A 17,545-nucleotide genomic window follows, 5' to 3' on the forward strand; every position below is an offset into this window, starting at 1 on the left:
ATCGATACCACAAAAAACCGGCAAATACAGCTTTTCTCCAATCTGGCAACCCTCATAAAATCTGACATAGCACCAGTATCCCAAAGCATAGAAAACATCATAGGCATAAATAAATAAAACATAATGCTACTATTTTATTATAAGTATTTCAGTGATAACCTGGTCGATTAACAATATTGGGTTGTTAACGTTTATATATATATATATATATATATATATATATATATATATATATATATATATATATATATATATATATATATATATATATATATATATATATATATATATAAATGATAAATGTGGGGCAAAAATAAGCAGTGTGGAACACCACTGCCCCAAATGCACTGCTCCAATAACTTTCAAAAGATTTTTCCTAAGTTTGCCCCTAAAAAAAAATAATTTTCCTATGAATGAAGTCGAAAAATGTGTCTTTTGTTACGAATTAAGTCACACAATTTTTTTTTGTATTTTCACACTAATTATTAAGCCACACAAAAACGCACAAAATCTGCTGAAATACTTTTTGTACATATTTGCACTAATTGGGTGTAAGATTATGTTGCAACTGAATATGACCAGTTAGTTTAAATGTAATACTAGGCCTGAAGGCTACAGGCAGCAACTGAGAACCAAGCAAAAATGTGTTATTTCTTTATTTCTCTCTCTTTCATCTAAACACCTTTGGAATTGTTCTCCATTGTTTGATATGTAACTATAATGTAAGTTATATTGCCTGCCTGATGGTTTTAATGTGATTTAAGGTATCTGTATCTGTCAGATTGAAGTGGAAAATGCAATATATTCTATATGGTGTCCTAATGGCCCATATATTATTTTAGCTATAGGCTAGGCTACACATGACATAACCAATGGTTGCCTTGGCCTTAAATACATCTGAATGACATAATGATATACTGTTATCTGATGATATAGAGGTGCGTGCGTTCGTCTCCATGCGTACACTTTGTTCAACTTTACGTAAAGGTCAGACCATTCGAGGTGACACTTCAATGTGTCTTTAGAGCAGGTTAAATACCTCACCCCACCCCCCCTAAGTTTTAGATGCACTATTGTTAAGTGACTGTCCCACTGGATGTCATAAGGTGAATGCACCAATTTGTAAGTCGCTCTGGATAAGAGCGTTTGCTAAATGACTTAAATGTAATGTAAATGTACCATGCACATGGGGGATTTTACCATGTGAAGTGTGATAAAAACATTAGGCTATCAAACCTGCGCATGTGTCACATTGTTGTATTGTTTGTGTCAACAGCACACTGATTTGAGTCACGCCAGACTGGCTCATTTGGTGGATAAGTTCCTAACCAAACAACAGTCATATCTTGCTTCATATAGGACCTACTTTGACCCTTGCTTATCGGTGAACGAAAGGTTTATAGGTAGCATGTAATCGCTTACCTGGTAACAGAAAGGCAACGCACTGGGTAAACACCGCAGCTCGAGGCAGAGAACAGTGATATCACTGCCTCTCCCTGACTTGCGTCTTTGCCAAGTAGTCGGGTTACGCTTCACCACACATGGGACAGCGGGGATCGAGACCCCAACCCGAGGCCCGAGTTCTCCTATTGGGTCTCGACTCAGCGGGGAAATCAACCCTTCTTTACAAACTGAAATATAACGAATCGGTCAATACCGTTCCCACCATCGGTTTCAATGTGGAGATGATAGAAGCCAAGAAGAAGAGGGAGACAGTTGCTCTGACCGTGTGGGACGTGGGCGGCCAGAATACAATGAGGCACTACTGGAAGAGCTTCTATCAGGACACTGCTGGACTGGTGTTCGTGGTGGACAGCTCAGACAGGCGCCGGTTGGACGAGGCCCGGCGGGAACTAGATCACGCCCTGAGGAGTGAATTATTACGGGGTCTGCCTGTGGTCATCCTCGCCAACAAGCAGGACCTTCCCGAGGCCGTATCCGTTACGGAGATAACAGAGCGCTTTCACCTGAGGACGATGAGCGTTGAGCGGGACTGGTTCGTTCAGCCCTGCTCTGCCGTGACCGGTGCTGGGCTTATAGAGGGCTTCCAAAAGGTGGCACACCTGCTCAAACTACCATCAGAGGACGTTCAAGACAATATTAAAGAGACAGTGCAGTATCTACGATCAAAATCAGTCACGTCAAGGGGTTTGTAATGTTTGCAATGATAGGATATGTCAAAAGTTATTGACAAATGATGATAATTTGTTTTTATTTTTTACGGATGAAGATCACATTTCACTATGATCAATGTGTTTCTTGAAAAGGTTGTCACAGTGCAATAGACTACATGGAAACAAAATCAATCCACGAAGCTATTCAATTGACTTTAAATCAGCCTATGACATTTTTTCCAACTAAGTTTAATACGTTTGTATCAGATTATTTCCTCTGAGAAATATGGTCATAAATAATGTTAAGTCGCCTATAGACCTAATAATGAACATGTCATTATGGACTTTGGGGAGCAATGCGTAAAAACGCACCCCAAATGGTCAAATTCACTTTTAATCTTTTATGTAGACCTATAACCTAATATATATGTCTTGTATCTAATAAAATGTCTTCCCTACATGCTATATCTTTTTCCCACCTAAACATGGCTGGCCTCTTTCACACGTATTACATTTTTGCGTAAGGCTATATGGCACGTCTTGCGTACTAACACTCAGGAGTGACCGATTTGATTAATCTTTAACATAATAGGCTCTAAACAACACTTGTGAGAGTTATCAAACGTCATTATGCTGACAGTGAAGGTCAGTTAGCCTGGTTCTCTCAGCGATGACATACTGTTGGAGAGGCGCAGGTGGACGTGTCCGGTTCCTGTTCTTGTCCCGCTTGCTCCGTGGTCTCCAACCGACCTCTGTCCCCCTCCCGCACGGTCTCCTCATATGTTGGCAAGTACTTCACCTCATCGTAGGCGGGTAGAGAGACAGGGGGAGCTAGGTCAGTAGCAAGGCTATGCGATGTGTAGCTCTCCATGAGCGGGTCCTGAGATACGGTTATCCGTCCGTTCAGGAGCGGGTGCGGATCATGGCTGTCAAGCTGTCGCCTGGGTCTCGAGCAGGCAATCCGCTGGATGAAGTAGCCCAGGGCAAACAGAAGGAGCAAAAGGAGGACCCCGGAGAGTTTCCGCGTAACCATTGCGATGTTGTAGAAGGTGCTGTGAACCGTGTGTCTGCAACAGCCGACGACGACGCTGTCGTTACCGTGCGCGCAGCATATTTGGTCGTCTCTGCAAAGGATCTCTCCACAGTTTCGGAGCGCATGTCCAATGTTTATAACAAATAAGGAGAAAAATGTCAAGCTCGGCGTGTGACCTTTGAGATAAAGACACATTATTCTTTAAGAAAATGCTAGAAGTCTACTGTTTTGATTGTAAACATGTCAAGTTGGTTGGAACGACGTACGCTGTAGTTTACATGAGGCAATGTGCAATGAGCCAAAACCATAGATCGATGGCACTGGGTGAGCGGTAGCATCTGAACATGCGGTGTTGAAAAATGAATCTGGAATTGTCATCCATATTGTCTCTCCGAACGTGTTTACATAGCAAGCTCACTGAGCCAAATGCTTGTAATCTCATTTCTGTGTCTGATTATAAACGGATGACCTCCATCACTAGGGTACAAAATTGGTTGTGGTTTATCAAATTAGGCCTTTTATGCATATATAGCGTTTATTTTGGTCAATTTTCTCTTTTGGTTCAAAACAACCATCGCCAGACCATTGTAGATAGTATTGACTGGAATACATATCTAGGCTACGGGCCTTTTAAAAATGTGCTTTGTTGAAATAGTCAACTCATTGCATCATCCGAAGACTAAGTGCCTTTAGAGTGCACTTCAGTGTCCACTTTCAGGGCATTAAATCCAAATGAGCAATTATCTGCCTGCTATTAAATCGTTAGCGAGCACCCAACGGCCAATTGTTGGAGGGTTGTCATTAGATACAGTAACTGTTACAGGTAAACAGTTGGCGCCGGCGGACGGAGAGATCCATTTGTTGTCTGAGTTGTACTCAAGATCAGTAATGATAAACCAAGAAATCGATAGGCTACAGTTTATGTTCGGTCTTGTTGTAGATGAGTGATAACTCTGGTGCAACTACAACAAGCCTATCCGATATAGGCCTACGACGGCGATCGTGAGTGACTGGCTCTCCACGGTCCTGACACCCGTTTAGTAGTATAATCTTGGTTACCCAGAATTATATTTTCATGTGTGTTGTTTTTACGTTCTCATTCTTGACAATTGTCTACCTGTTTAGAACAAGCACTCTAGCATCCAATATTAAATGGGGAGTGGAAACAGCGCAGGCCAATGTTCCATGGGGATTAGAAACAGTGCAGGCCAATATTAAATGGGGAGTGGAAACAGTGAAAACCAATTTTCCATAGGGATTAGAAACAGCTCAAACCAATGTTCTATGGGGATTAAAAACAGTGTAAGACAATGTTCCATAGGGATTAGAAACAGCTCAGGCCAATGTTCCATAGGGATTAGAAACAGCTCAGGCCAATGTTCTATAGAGATTAGAAACATCGTAGGCCAATGTTCTATAGGGATTAGAAACAGCGCAGGCCAATGTTCCAAAGGGAGTAGAAACAGCGCATGCCAATGTTCTATAGGGATTAGAAACAGCGCAGGCCAATGTTCTATAGAGATTAGAAACATCGTAGGCCAATGTTCTATAGGGATTAGAAACAGCGCAGGCCAATGTTCTATAGAGATTAGAAACAGCGCAGGCCAATGTTCTATAGAGATTAGAAACAGCGCAGGCCAATGTTCCATATAGATTAGAAACAATGTAGGCCAATGTTCTATAGAGATTAGAAACAGTGTAGGCCAGTCTTCCATGCAATGTAGAAACGATGGGAAGAAGTAATGCTGCGTCTCCATTCGTAGGCTATCAACAACCTGCATGACAAGAACTTAAAGGTGCATTCTGCAGATCAAACAAAACAGATTCTGCGCCACCTTTTGAGTAAATAGTTTAGGGTTGAAGCTGGAGAAATCCAATATAAAGCTATGGATGCAAGGACTGACCATCCATGAGATCAAAACGATAGTTTAAACAATGTTTGAAGCTATACAGTGTTTGTTTACAATTTCATTGTTTACAAATAATGGAGTAAAACAAGATGATATTTAGGGTTCTGATGGTGTATACAGTTGAACTAATAAGTCATTATTTATAAGATATATTATCCAAGAATCAATGGCTACATATAGTTCATTAAAGGTTTAAAAAAATAATCATAATGTACAGTCATGGCCAAAAGTATTGGTACCCTTGCACTTTTTTTCAAATAATGCACCATTTCTTTCGGAAAACTGTTGAAATAAAACAATATTTTGGTATCCACATACTGTATGTACATCTTTGGTTTGCAGTTTAACAAAACAAAAAATCTGAATTTTCTAAATGTTAGCTAATTACACAAAGAAATCCTAAAATGGCCAGGACAATATTTTTGTCAGTTGTGGTGAGTTGCAGGTGCAATATAAAATGACTAATTCAACCAGTTTGAATAGAGAAAAGGACTCATTCTCCTGTTTTGTGTCACTGTATGTACCGCAATGAGCATAGAGAAAATAAATAAAACCAGAGAATTATCTGAGGAAGAAGTCAGACACAAGATTGTAGCCAAGCATGGACAATCTCAAGGCTACAAGTTCATCTCCAGAGACCTTGATGTGGACAGATGAGACCAAATTTGAGCTATATTGTAAAGCACACCTTCTCTGTTTACACAAAACAAAATGAAGCCTTCAAAGAAAATAACACCTTCCCTACAGTCAGACATGAAGGTCCAGAGATGTTCTGGGTGCCTTGAACATGTGCATGGCATCATGAAATCAGAGATGTTCTGGGGGCCTTGAACGTGTGCATGGCATCATGAAATCAGAGATGTTCTGGGGGCCTTGAACGTGTGCATGGCATCATGAAATCAGAGATGTTCTGGGGGCCTTGAACGTGTGCATGGCATCATGAAATCAGAGATGTTCTGGGGGCCTTGAACGTGTGCATGGCATCATTAAATCAGAGATGTTCTGGGGGCCTTGAACGTGTGCATGGCATCATGAAATCAGAGATGTTCTGGGGGCCTTGAACGTGTGCATGGCATCATGAAATCAGGAGAATACCAAGGCATTTTGGAGTGCAATGTCAGAACCAGTGTCAGAAAGCTGCGTCTCCGTTGAAGGTATTGGGTCTTCCAGCAGGACAATGACCCCAAACACACTTCAAAAAGCACTCAGGAACGGTTTAAGACAAACCGCTGGACTGTTTTGAAGTGGTCATCACTGAGTCCAGATCCATTACATTTATGGAGGGATCTGAAAACAGCAGTTGGGAGAAGGCACCCTTAAAATCTGTGAGAACTAGAGCAGTTTGCTCAGTTTGGAGTGGACCAAACTGCCAGTACAGAGGTGCAGGAAGCTCATCAATGGCTATAGGAAGCGCTTGATTGCAGTTATTTTGATTGCAGTTACTTGAAAAAAATGCAAGGGTTCCCATATTTTGGCTACGACTGTAGCAATCGCAGATTAATAATAATAATAATTAATAACTTCTATCCAGGCGCTGTAAGATCTGTCAGGCGTCAGCAACGCCTTGGCAGAGAAACACGCCCCGTTACTTCCAAGTATGGGTAGAGGCGGCCCAATATGGCAACCAGAATATGGGCGAGTGGGTGTGTCAAACTGTGTTCGTGTGTGTTTGTGTGTGTGTTTGTGTTTGTGTTTGTGTGTGTGTGTGTGTGTGTGTGTGTGTGTGTGTGTGTGTGTGTGTGTGTGTGTGTGTGTGTGTGTGTGCGTGCGTGCGTGCGTGCGTGCGTGCGTGCGTGCGTGCGTGCGTGCGTGCGTGCGTGAATGTATGTATGGAAAATCAATCAGCTAATTGGGCAGAATTGTTGCCACTCAAGACCATTTTGCGTGACTGATTGGGCTGCACGACAAGTCAATAAGACTGCAACCAGTGCACCAGTGATGTATCAACCTGCCTGCCAACGGGAAGTGTTTCCTACTGGGTATTAGTGTTGCTTCACGCATACCACGCATGAAGCAACACTACACCTATCATCAGTACCTTTTATAAAAATTAAGAATGTCTTCAAAACAGAAGTCCAAACTCTTGCGGTACTGTAGCTCAATGTACAGCAGTTTATACAAAACAGCTCAATCAAAACCATCTCATCAATGGAGTTAAGGTCAGGGCTCTGTGCAGGCCAGTCAAGTTCTTCCACACCGATCTTGACAAACCATTTCTGTACGGATCTTGCTTTGTGCACCGAGGTATTTTACTGCTGAAACAGGAAAGGGCCTTCTCCAAACTATTGCCACAAAGTTGGAAGCACAGAATCGCCTGGAATGTCATTGTATGCTGTAGCGTTAAGATTTCCCTTCACTCGAATTAAGGGGCCTAGCTCAAACCATGAAAAACAGCCCCATACCATTATTCCTCCCCCACCAAACTTTACAGTTGGCACTTTGTATTGGGGCATGTAGCGTTCTCCTGGAATCTGCCAATCCCAGATTCGCCTGTCAGACTTCCAGATTGTGTAGCATGATTCATCACTCCAGAGAACGCATTTCCATTGGTCCGGAGTAGCGCTCGGCCATGGAAACCCATTTCATGAAGCTGCCAACAAACAATTATTGTGCTTACATTGCTTCCAGAGGCAGTTTGGAACTCAGTAGTGAGTGTTGCATCTGAGGACAGACGATTTTTACACACTACGCTCTTCAGCACTCGGTGGTCCCGTTCTGTGAGCTTGTGTGGCCTACCACTTTGTGGCTGAGCCAATGTTGCTCCTAGACATTACCACTTCACAATAACAGCACTTACAGTTGACCGGGGCAGCAATTTGACTAATTGAGTTGTTGGAAAGGTGGCATCCTATGACGGTGCAACATTGAAAGTCACAGAGCTCTTCAGTAAGACCATTCTACAATGTTTGTCTATGGAGATTGCATGGCGGTGTGCTCGATCTTATACCTCTCAAACAGGTGTGGCTGAAATAGCCGAATCCACTAATTTTAAGAGGTGTCCACATACTTTTATATATATAGCATGTAAAAACATGTTAAATATGTAAATTGTAAAGTCAATCTAATGTCTCTTCCTGTGTCAACCCACAGAAAGACTAGCTGTCGCCATTAGCGTCAGCTAATGGGGATCCTAATAAATCAAATTAGTTCTGGGTCCGCTCCAAAGACCAAGTGCTAATGCTGCATTCGTAACCAAGTGGGAAGGTGGAAATTACCAGTTGGAAGTTCTAAATATCAGTTGGATACATTCACTATTGTCAATCAGTCTGCCTTGGCAGTGATTCGGCCTCTGCAGAAGTCAGGGCATTCATACGTGCACTGCACCGAACTGTTAGTGATTGTTCATACAGGACCTCACCCACCAAGTCAAAGCTTTCCGTGTAACAGTATTGCTTCCATCCCCCTCATCGCCCCAGGGACCCTCTGCACACTAGTCACCCACGGAGCAACGTTATCCATCGCTCCAAAGCCACGGCCCTTGCAGAGCAAGGGGAACTACAAGGTCTCAGAATGACGTCACCGATTGAAACTGTATTAGGGCACACCCCACTAGCTAGCCATTTGACAGTTACATTCACATTGCAACATTTGGGAAGCACACAATGTGGCACTTGATGTCCTACGGAGGTTCTGCTATTTCATCACACCCTCCCTACAGAGCCTTGAGCACATTTAAAGCATAAAATGGCTTTAATGGGCAACAGCAACCATAAACTTAAAGTACAGCCATCACGCTTGTAAATAAATTGTTCAATAACCTTAAAGCTTTGCTTCCTGCATCTGCCAAAAAGCAGGGAATTTTCTTAGGTGACTTAAGCGCTCAGGGATGATTAGTTTCCCCACTGGTATTTACTAGATGGGCATTTAAATAGATTTTACCCAGTTGTATGTGGTAAATGCCACCATCACGCTTGGTCATGAATGCAGGGCATCATGCATTTCATGATCTTGCAGTTACTATGCTACAGACGAGTCATATTTTATACCTGCTACATGACAGGAGTGCTGAGAGAAGAGGGTCAGACTAACACATGCTGGCAGCAGAACAGTGTACGTGCTCCCAAGGCAGCGGTTTAGACCACTAAAGCACCCCAGAACCATAATTTGACACACCTATTGCTTGACTTAATGATCCAGGGGCAAGCATTGATGCAAACTCATAAATTGAAGAGCTAAAAACTAAATCAAATAAGCAAACTACGGGTGTAACGTTTTTATTTGCATTGGCCATGTGAAATGGAACAGCAGATGAGCAACATTCAAAACAATTTGAATTCACAATTCTTTAAAAGGACCAAGAACTTGGTTAGTGGTTTAAGCCAAGGGTTGGTCAATCGCCATCATAGAGTGAATTTCATTCAAGTTCCACAGTAGACTTCCTGCACAGCACCCTTCAATCCAGTGAGATGCCATCTTGTGTGACTGGAAAGACTCAGTGTTCACAGCAGTGCCTCATTCAGAAACAGTGCATTTCCTGCCTTCACTTCTGCAAGTACCACCGGTGCCCATGGAGATGTCTGTTGTAGCCTCCTGCAGCTCTTTGGGATGGACTGCCGCCGAGTCTAAGGTCTCACCCGGTGTCAATTTTGAGCGGAGTGTCGTGGAGTCCGTTGCCAAGCTGATAACTTCCTGATTAGGGACAACAATCAGGGGCCCCAAGATGGTAGTCTTGCTCCACTCTGAAATCAAATTCTGATTTAGCTAAACCTAGAGTTAATTTTAGAAAACATTTATTGGTTGTCACAATGACTTTCAAACAGTTCAAGAAGTGTTCAAAATCTTTCCTGAATTCTAGCTAGAGCACATTGCTGGACCGTTAATCTTAACATGCAACCAAAAAAAAAAAAAAATCACATGGGAGAAAAGCATATGCTGGAGCAAAAGCCAGTACATAGTAAACATGCAATTCATCTAGGTTGCCTCCAATTGGCTTTGCATTATCCGTAACCCACCTTCTGTTGTGTCCGTTCCCCTCTTCCAGGCACCAGAGTAAGGCTTTTTGGATCTGTGCTCAACCTTTTGGAGCTGCTCTGTGCGCTGGCCTGGGCGAATGCGGAAGCTGGATGAATTTGGTTCTGGAGTAGTAGTCTTGGTGTTGGTTCTGGTCATGGGGGCAGTAGGCTCCGCAAAGCGTTTGGAGACTACACAACTTATACAGACCTGGTCGTTCCCATCTGCTGACCTCCAGCTGGAATGAGAAAGAAGATCTGGTTCGACTGCAGCGCAAAGTTAAATAACTTTCCCTCATTAAGGCCATGCACAGTAAATACTTTACAGTATCCATCCGTTAACCTGACAATCATTTTTAAGGTCTAATTCTACAGTCAATATTGTACAGAATGAAATCCCCTGGCAGTGCTAATGAAGAAACCATTAATGTTTGCAGCCTACATACAAATTTCAGTTTTAACAAGAGGCAGGATGCCCATTCTCCATCTCATACCTGTTCTCAATGAAGGAGCACGCTCGACTCCTTGATTTCCCATAAAACATGGCAGGGACAGCTTTCAGATGGCAGGTGATGAAGATCTGTGGTGACGGAATGGATATCAGAATGGCAAAAAAAGTTGCAGAACATGACAAGACTAAACACAGGAGTGGGCACTTGCCATATTGGAATCCTCCTGGTAGAATCTGAAGGCGTCCAGCATGATATGCAGCTTGTCATCCTGGACCCTGGGCATGTACCGTGAATTAGAGCCGGTCAGCTGGGCATCAGTGAGGCATCTAATTAGGCAAGACAGGGAGCTAGGTGTTTAGGGAAAGGAATTAGCCAACTAGATGGCTTTCTACAATTGTTTACCCAACCACAGTTGAGCCAACAGCCAAGCATTTGAACAAAAATTAAATGAATCCTACAGCAAGCTGAAGCAACCATCAACAGTCAATACCTTCTAGATGACCTTACCCGTAGTACTCTATGAAGTTGTGTCTAGGGTTTGAGTCTGCGTCAGGAGTTGCCGTGGCCACACAATGGTCCACATACACACGGAGGGGCATGTGGTTGCCCATGGTGACAGCTGCCTCCAGGTGTATGGTTTCACCCAGAAAGTAGGCATTTGATCCCCTTTCAGAGCGCCAGTCATCTGTAGAGAAGGTGGGGATGAGCATGTGCAACCAGACAGCCATTTGGGGATGCTTATACTAATGTTATTGGTTTGAATTTCATAATACACCAGTCACATTGAAAGGAGATTGATGCAAACATTATCAACTGGTTTATGCTGATAATATAGACACTGGTCTACACTGGCAACTTGCACACAAGAGTGCATGTTTGTGTGAAAAGGTTAAGGTCCATGAATAACTGAAAATGTACAAGTTAATGAAGTGAACAAAACACATATCCTACCCGTTATGAGGCGGAGGCTGAATTGCAGATGGTCCTCAGCAGTCACTGTTGAGGCAAAGGGGATCCAGGTGGGAGCCAGGGCAGCACTGTCAACAGCATACCTCCTAAAAGAAATTCACATTATTTATGTGTTTAAAAACCCATCATCAAAAGACTAGGCATCAATGTTTACTACAGGTAACTCACCTTCCGTAGTGGCATTCGATGGGAATCACAGCCGAATCAAATCTGACGACACCAGAAGAGGGTGCAGGCGAATAGCTGAGAATATTGGAATAAACCAGCTCAGTCTCCATAAACTGTGGAAGAGGTGGAGAGGTTAGGGGTGTTATATGTGCAGCTTGAAGACTCATAATGGAAGTACTGCAAATTTGTTTCCTCAAGAGCGCTGTGTATATGCAGATATTAAAACACAACTTATGAACCACAAACCTTAGGCTAACAATATAAACTCTGCTAACAATATAAACTCTGCAAAAAAGAAAGCATACTCACCTGCATTTATTTAAAGCAAACTTAGTGTAAATCTTTGTATGAACATAAAAATGCAACTACTGAGACAAACTGAACAAGTTCCACAGACATAACTAACAGAAATTGAATAATGTATCACCGAACAAAGGAGGGAGGGGGGGGGCAAAAATCAAGTCAGTATCTGGTGTGGCCACCAGCTGTATTAAGTACTGCAGTGAATCTCATGGACTGCACTAGATTTGCCATTTATTGCTGTGAGATGTTACCCCACTCTTCCACCAAGGCACTGGCAAGTTCCCAGACATTTCTGTGTGGGGAGGGGGGGGGCTAGCCCCTCCGATACAACAGGTCCCAGACCTGCTCAATGGGGATCTGGGCTTGTTGCTGGCCATGGCAGACCACTGACATTCCTGTATGGCTGGTGGCATGGTCACGCTGTGGGGTTATGTCAGGATGAGCCTGCAGGTACCACATGAGGGAGGAAGATGTCTTCCCTGTAACACACAGCGTTGAGTACCTGCAATGACAAGTTAAGTCTGATGCTGGGACACCGCCCCAGACCATAACAGACCTGCCACCTCCAAATCGATCATGCACAGGCCTCTGTGTAACGCTCTTTCCAGCGACTAAGCACAATTCCGACCAACACCCCTGGTGAGACAAACCCACGACTCGTCAGTGAATAGCACTTTTTGCCAGTCCTGCAGTGGGTTTGTGCCCATAGGCAACGTTGTTGCCGGTGAGGACCTGCCTTATAAGCCCGCAGTCCAGCCTCTCAGCCTATTGTGGACAGTCTGAGCACTGATGGAGGGATAGTGAGTTCCTGGTGTACTCGTGCCATTGTTGCCATCCTGTACCTGTCCCGCAGGTGTGATGTTCAGATGTACCGATCCTGTTCAGGTGTTCTCACACATGGTCTGTCACTGCAAGGACAATCAGCTGTCCATCCTGTATCCCAGTCTTAGGCATCTCACAGCACGGACACTGCAATTTATTTCCCTGGCCCAGTCTGCAGTCCTCAGGATTTTAAAGAATTCTTTGAGATAAGGTCCTGAAAAAAGGGACGTTTCTTTTTTGCTGGGTTTATCATGGCCTTGGGCGGTGTGCCCCTTTCTATACATGTAGCCATGGATTCACGAAACCATTTGCAGCTGCAGAGTCCATGGCTACCTTCCTGTCCATGGAAGCGTTTCAGGACATTCTTTAGATAGCCCTTTGGCTCAGCCCCCCTGCAAGAGTCCCATAGCCTTTGTGTAAATTGTTTAATACGTGAACCTAATTAGCCTACTTAGAACTGTGGCACGATTAATTTAAAATTAAGCTGCAATTTTCGAAAAACTTACTGCGAGTTTGGTTCCACATGCGGTCAACTGGGCAAAGATGATGAACTCTGCCTCCCCCGTTGGAACCGCACTGCAAGGATCTTCAACGCCGTTGCTACCCATTTGATTGAAACCTAGGTGCAAATCGCTGCCGTCCACCAGAATGCCTAAGTCAAATAGGTCAGCATTCACCACGACTTCAAGAGAATCTTCGTGGCACTTCACGAGGACTGTTCTCGGGCTAGGAGGACTGGTTGGCTCTGCACTCGGTTTAAAGGATTGGGCCTGACTGACATCTTTATAACTATAACCACGATGATTAAAAGACTGATAACAATCAGCGAGGAAAGAAATTGACAGCAGGGTCGCGACCCACCACGGAGATTTTTGCATGAACTCCATTTGTGAGCTTGCAATCTGAATGTAGTTTCGCAGACCCACTGAATTGCTTAAAACGAATTACAAACATTTACATGACAAAAATCTCCAAGCATAGACCAATCATTGAGAACATGTGGGGTTACCGCACCTGTGTCAAATCAGCGCTAATTAAAAATGAAAAAATCCTGTGTAACCTAATGAATTTATTTTGACAGTACCGTGCACCTTCCACTGGGTGGCAGTGGTACATTTCCATTGAATGAACATGACTGATATTTGTCTGTGTAGGCTGTTATGGCCAGGCAGCATGTCTTAATACAAATATACAAAATATAGACTGCTTTGTACTCGACATCTTCTCAACTCCATTAAATTGCTGACCAACCGCACCCCTTCACCGACGGTGCAGTCTAATGTACCAACCTTGTCCTCGTGCCCATCACATAAACCTAGCATGGTTATCGTTTGAAAACATCCAACAATGCCCACAAATAGACATGTTATTCCTCGTCAACATAGTCTTTATAAATTCACACCTGTTTGAATTTATTGAGGTAAGACATTTATTACCCGAAGGAGAACTTATTATTGCACTTGTCCGCCCTGGCCTAGCTACTAATAATGGGAAGAACATAGGCCAATATAGCCGAACATTAGGCCATTTATGAGCTCAAACCGAATGCAAAAATCTGACTTTCGAACAATGTGTCAGTCAGCCTTTTCGACTGCATGCGGGCTCACGTTTCTCGAGAGTGAAAAAAGGACCAATGCGGGAGTCACTTGGCTGTGTTCAGTTAAAACCATACCACCCCCACCCCGATAATAGAGTATAGGAAGGCCTAAGTAGTAAACTACATGTCATCATGTCTGCATAATCTATACGCCTACACAAATGTATGGCCTCAAAATAACCGCCCACATATTCCACACAGTTACAGTAGGCTATGATTCCAAGTGAATTGACCAGTGTAGGCCTACAAGAACGAGCATATTGGGTGGTTTGGGCACCACCCAAATCAGTGATATGGGGTTACCACTGTGTATTTTCCTGGAAATAAATCTTACTGTTTCCCATCATTTAACTCAGTTTAATGCATTGACTATATATGGCAACACACACACACACACACACTATTCTTGTGGGGGCCAAACAATTTATTCCCATTCAAAATCCTATTTTCCTTAACCCTTAACCTAACTCTAACCTTAACCCCTAACCCTAATCCTAATTGTAACCCTAAACCCCTAAGACTAAAATAATGGGGACCAGTGATATGTCCCCACTTGTCCAAATTTTCCTTGTTTTGCTAACTTTGTGAGGACTTCTGGTCCTCACAAGGATAGTAAAAACCGCAAAACACACACACATACAAACAGATAGAGAGAGAGAGAGTTTGAGTAAAATACCATGAAAACAAAGAGAGAAATAAAACAGCTGGCATTAGGCTATTTTTATTAATTGCTTAAATGCATTTTATTTTGGAGATGTTCAAACAAAAACTGTGTAAACATTGAAATAAGTTATATTGATATGTAGAAAATAAATATTTTTAAATCATAAATTAGGAAAATAAATAATACAACCCATTAGGTTGATAATAAATATCACATTTAATATTATTTAGCTTTTCAAGTTTTAAAAAATCAACAAATGAAAACTTAGATTAAATACTTATATATTAAGTCATAAATATTTGACTCCTGTAAATTCTAAATCCTCAATAGCTTAATCAGACTGTTATTTGATGATAACATTATAGAACACTTGTCCACGGGACAAGGCAACTTTGTTATGGTCATGGAAACTATTATTTTTCCCTTGGGAGAATGGTGATGACGACGATGATGGCGATGAGGAATAGTCTCCAACAGCATAGGCGCTTGCCAGGTCCATGATGACATGCCAACTTACATATTGTGTTCTCCAGCATGAATATATCCAATGATTCTGTTGATGGTTACGGTGCGAACCTGGAGCCCCTTCAGCACTTTACACAAATGTACTCTTTCATCAAAGGAATTGTGGTTAGCAGTACCTTGAGTAGGCCTACAACCTTGTGTATCCTGAAAATAAACATAGTGCACACTGTGTCAAGTTAACTTTATCTCTATTTGGTTACACACAGTTGACATACAAATGACCATATTTGGTTAGGATATATTTTAGGGACCATTAATTCCACCACCCACATCCCAATGTAATCCCTGCTAATTTTAGTCGGTGAAAGGCCTCTTTATGTTAGTCACGGTAGCTTTTGAGAATCTCTTACCTGCTGAGAGGACCAGACTCCCAACCAAGACGAGGGGAAGCAGTTCTGTTTTAAAAAACGAAAGCAAATGAAAGGGTGAGAGAAGAGGCAATATATGTCAGTAGACTTGTGTATCCTAAACCTGCAGCTACAATGACTTTCGTATACAAAACTGGTTGTGTTAGAAATATCTCAAAAGGCTATTTTTTTAGGTCATGTCCTCTCCATGCCAGTACTTTGGCATAGTTATTCCCATATTTTACCTCCTTAATCTCTCCGAGGCTCTGCAGCACATTGGGTCCAAGCAGTTTAGGGTCAATAGCTTGTAGCATGTCACTATAACAACGCAGATCCTCCTCAATGTTCCTCAGACACTTGTCCTATGTGATAGACAGGAAAAAGGACATATAAAAAGTTACCAATATAGGCAGACAGTGTGTTAGATTTGCCCCCTTTAGACTGTAAATAAACATGCCATTTCTTATGGGAAAAACTGTTGCTCTGAGCAACAACAGTAATATGTCATTTATAGACAATAGCAAATAGCCTACCTGATCAAACTTTACATTTGTCACTCTGGAACATGTTGAGTGCTGTTGAGTGCTTTTGGTCTGTCAAACAAAGTATAGATTATTCAGCAAAGGATTTCAACATGGATCTTTTATAGCCTTATATAGGGAAATTCACATTATTGTCTGAAAAAATTGAATACAGATCACAGAATGGGGTTATTTTCTTACCTTTGGCGCACACACCTGCACCGTTTGTGTTCTCGTGTTCAACTCCATACCCTGGTCCGTGCAGTTTAATCCTTTGAACAGGTGTTCCTAGTATTGATACGAATTTAATGAATAGGCTGCAGATATGAATTAAATAAATAGTCTGCCATCAAGAACAGTATTGGAAAATGTGCCTGTGTCTCACCTGTGCAAGTGCGTCCGTGATGTTCCAAAGTAGTGTTTGCGCAGTAGTAAGACAGTTGTCAGTTATCGGGCGGTTGCGCGACACCACTGAGCTGGACATGTTCACGTGCCAGAGAGAACAAGTGAGCGCGACCAAGAGCAGCCAAGTGGCAAAATCTGACAGGTTCAAGAACAACTTAGAACAAATACTTAAAACTTAAACTTTCTATACAAATACATTTGTTAATAATATGCCAATAATGTTTAGATGATTTTGCAATATTCTCATGCAGGAAAAAAATATTCTCAGATAACCTGACCTATTCTAACTTTAAGCAAATAATAAATAGGCTACCTACTTAATAACAATACTTTTGTTAGAAGAGAAAGAGATATAGGCTATAGATTACTCACAAAGCTTGGCGTTTGGTATCATGGTAGTAACAATGTATATCCTTGGTTTATCCTAATTATTTTGTGTGTCTTGCTTCATCTCTCAGTGTTTTTATACTTTCCTGGGCAGGGAATTCCCTACCACAATAACAATGTTTGAAAATATAAATTGAAAGTAAATCAGGTAACAATGTTACAGTGTGTCATTTTCCTAGATGCCAGTGATATCAATATAATGAAACGTTTTCCCAGAGTGGAACTGGAATTAACATTAACTGCAGTTGAGTTGATTGTATTAGACGTTTTGTTTGTGGCCACTATAACCACAGCAGTTTCCCACAGTTTGGTAGAAAATATGTGGTCGCCTCCTCTGCTCTCTAGTGGTTGGCTAGGCCTAAGTCTAGGTAATGATTCA

At 42.3% G+C, this 17,545-nt stretch overlaps 3 protein-coding genes across 3 annotated transcripts; 1 reads left to right on the top strand and 2 right to left on the bottom strand.

The window, feature by feature from the left end:
• Positions 1-1,417: 1,417 nt before the first annotated feature.
• Positions 1,418-2,572, top strand: arl14 (ADP-ribosylation factor-like 14). The gene has a single exon (XM_046360214.1). It carries the CDS (start codon positions 1,542-1,544, stop codon positions 2,154-2,156), a length of 615 nt encoding a protein of 204 aa, XP_046216170.1. The 5' UTR covers positions 1,418-1,541; the 3' UTR covers positions 2,157-2,572.
• A 6,683-nt stretch (positions 2,573-9,255) lies between these two features.
• LOC124040980 (zona pellucida sperm-binding protein 3-like) lies at positions 9,256-13,665 on the bottom strand. Its single transcript, XM_046358129.1, has 8 exons — positions 13,227-13,665; positions 11,596-11,708; positions 11,410-11,513; positions 10,966-11,143; positions 10,667-10,784; positions 10,501-10,586; positions 10,010-10,245; positions 9,256-9,736 (listed from the first exon to the last, which is right to left on the bottom strand). The coding sequence occupies exons 1-8, from the start codon at positions 13,605-13,607 to the stop codon at positions 9,510-9,512; spliced, it is 1,443 nt and encodes a 480-aa protein (XP_046214085.1). The 5' UTR covers positions 13,608-13,665; the 3' UTR covers positions 9,256-9,509.
• Positions 13,666-15,043: 1,378 nt separating this feature from the next.
• Positions 15,044-16,908, bottom strand: LOC124040981 (interleukin-12 subunit alpha-like). Its single transcript, XM_046358130.1, has 6 exons — positions 16,760-16,908; positions 16,576-16,662; positions 16,387-16,446; positions 16,099-16,215; positions 15,857-15,901; positions 15,044-15,650 (listed from the first exon to the last, which is right to left on the bottom strand). Exons 1-6 carry the CDS (start codon positions 16,856-16,858, stop codon positions 15,495-15,497), a joined length of 564 nt encoding a protein of 187 aa, XP_046214086.1. The 5' UTR covers positions 16,859-16,908; the 3' UTR covers positions 15,044-15,494.
• Positions 16,909-17,545: the final 637 nt, after the last annotated feature.

This window comes from Oncorhynchus gorbuscha, linkage group LG08 (genome assembly GCF_021184085.1).
Source record: "Oncorhynchus gorbuscha isolate QuinsamMale2020 ecotype Even-year linkage group LG08, OgorEven_v1.0, whole genome shotgun sequence".
NCBI classification, from domain to species: Eukaryota; Metazoa; Chordata; class Actinopteri; order Salmoniformes; family Salmonidae; genus Oncorhynchus; species Oncorhynchus gorbuscha.

Excerpts from the sequence above, each read along its gene's own strand:
- arl14 (XM_046360214.1), top strand. The coding sequence starts at position 1,542 with ATGGGACAGCGGGGATCGAGACCCCAACCCGAGGCCCGAGTTCTCCTA.
- LOC124040980 (XM_046358129.1), bottom strand. The coding sequence starts at position 13,607 with ATGGAGTTCATGCAAAAATCTCCGTGGTGGGTCGCGACCCTGCTGTCA. Across the intron at positions 11,709-13,226 it reads CATGTGGAACCAAACTCGCA|TTTATGGAGACTGAGCTGGT; the intron begins GTAAGTTTTTCG and ends CCTCTTCCACAG. Across the intron at positions 11,514-11,595 it reads ATCGAATGCCACTACGGAAG|GAGGTATGCTGTTGACAGTG; the intron begins GTGAGTTACCTG and ends AATTTCTTTTAG.
- LOC124040981 (XM_046358130.1), bottom strand. The coding sequence starts at position 16,858 with ATGTCCAGCTCAGTGGTGTCGCGCAACCGCCCGATAACTGACAACTGT. Across the intron at positions 15,902-16,098 it reads GCCTCGGAGAGATTAAGGAG|AACTGCTTCCCCTCGTCTTG; the intron begins GTAAAATATGGG and ends TTTTTAAAACAG. Across the intron at positions 15,651-15,856 it reads GAGTCTGGTCCTCTCAGCAG|GATACACAAGGTTGTAGGCC; the intron begins GTAAGAGATTCT and ends GTTTATTTTCAG.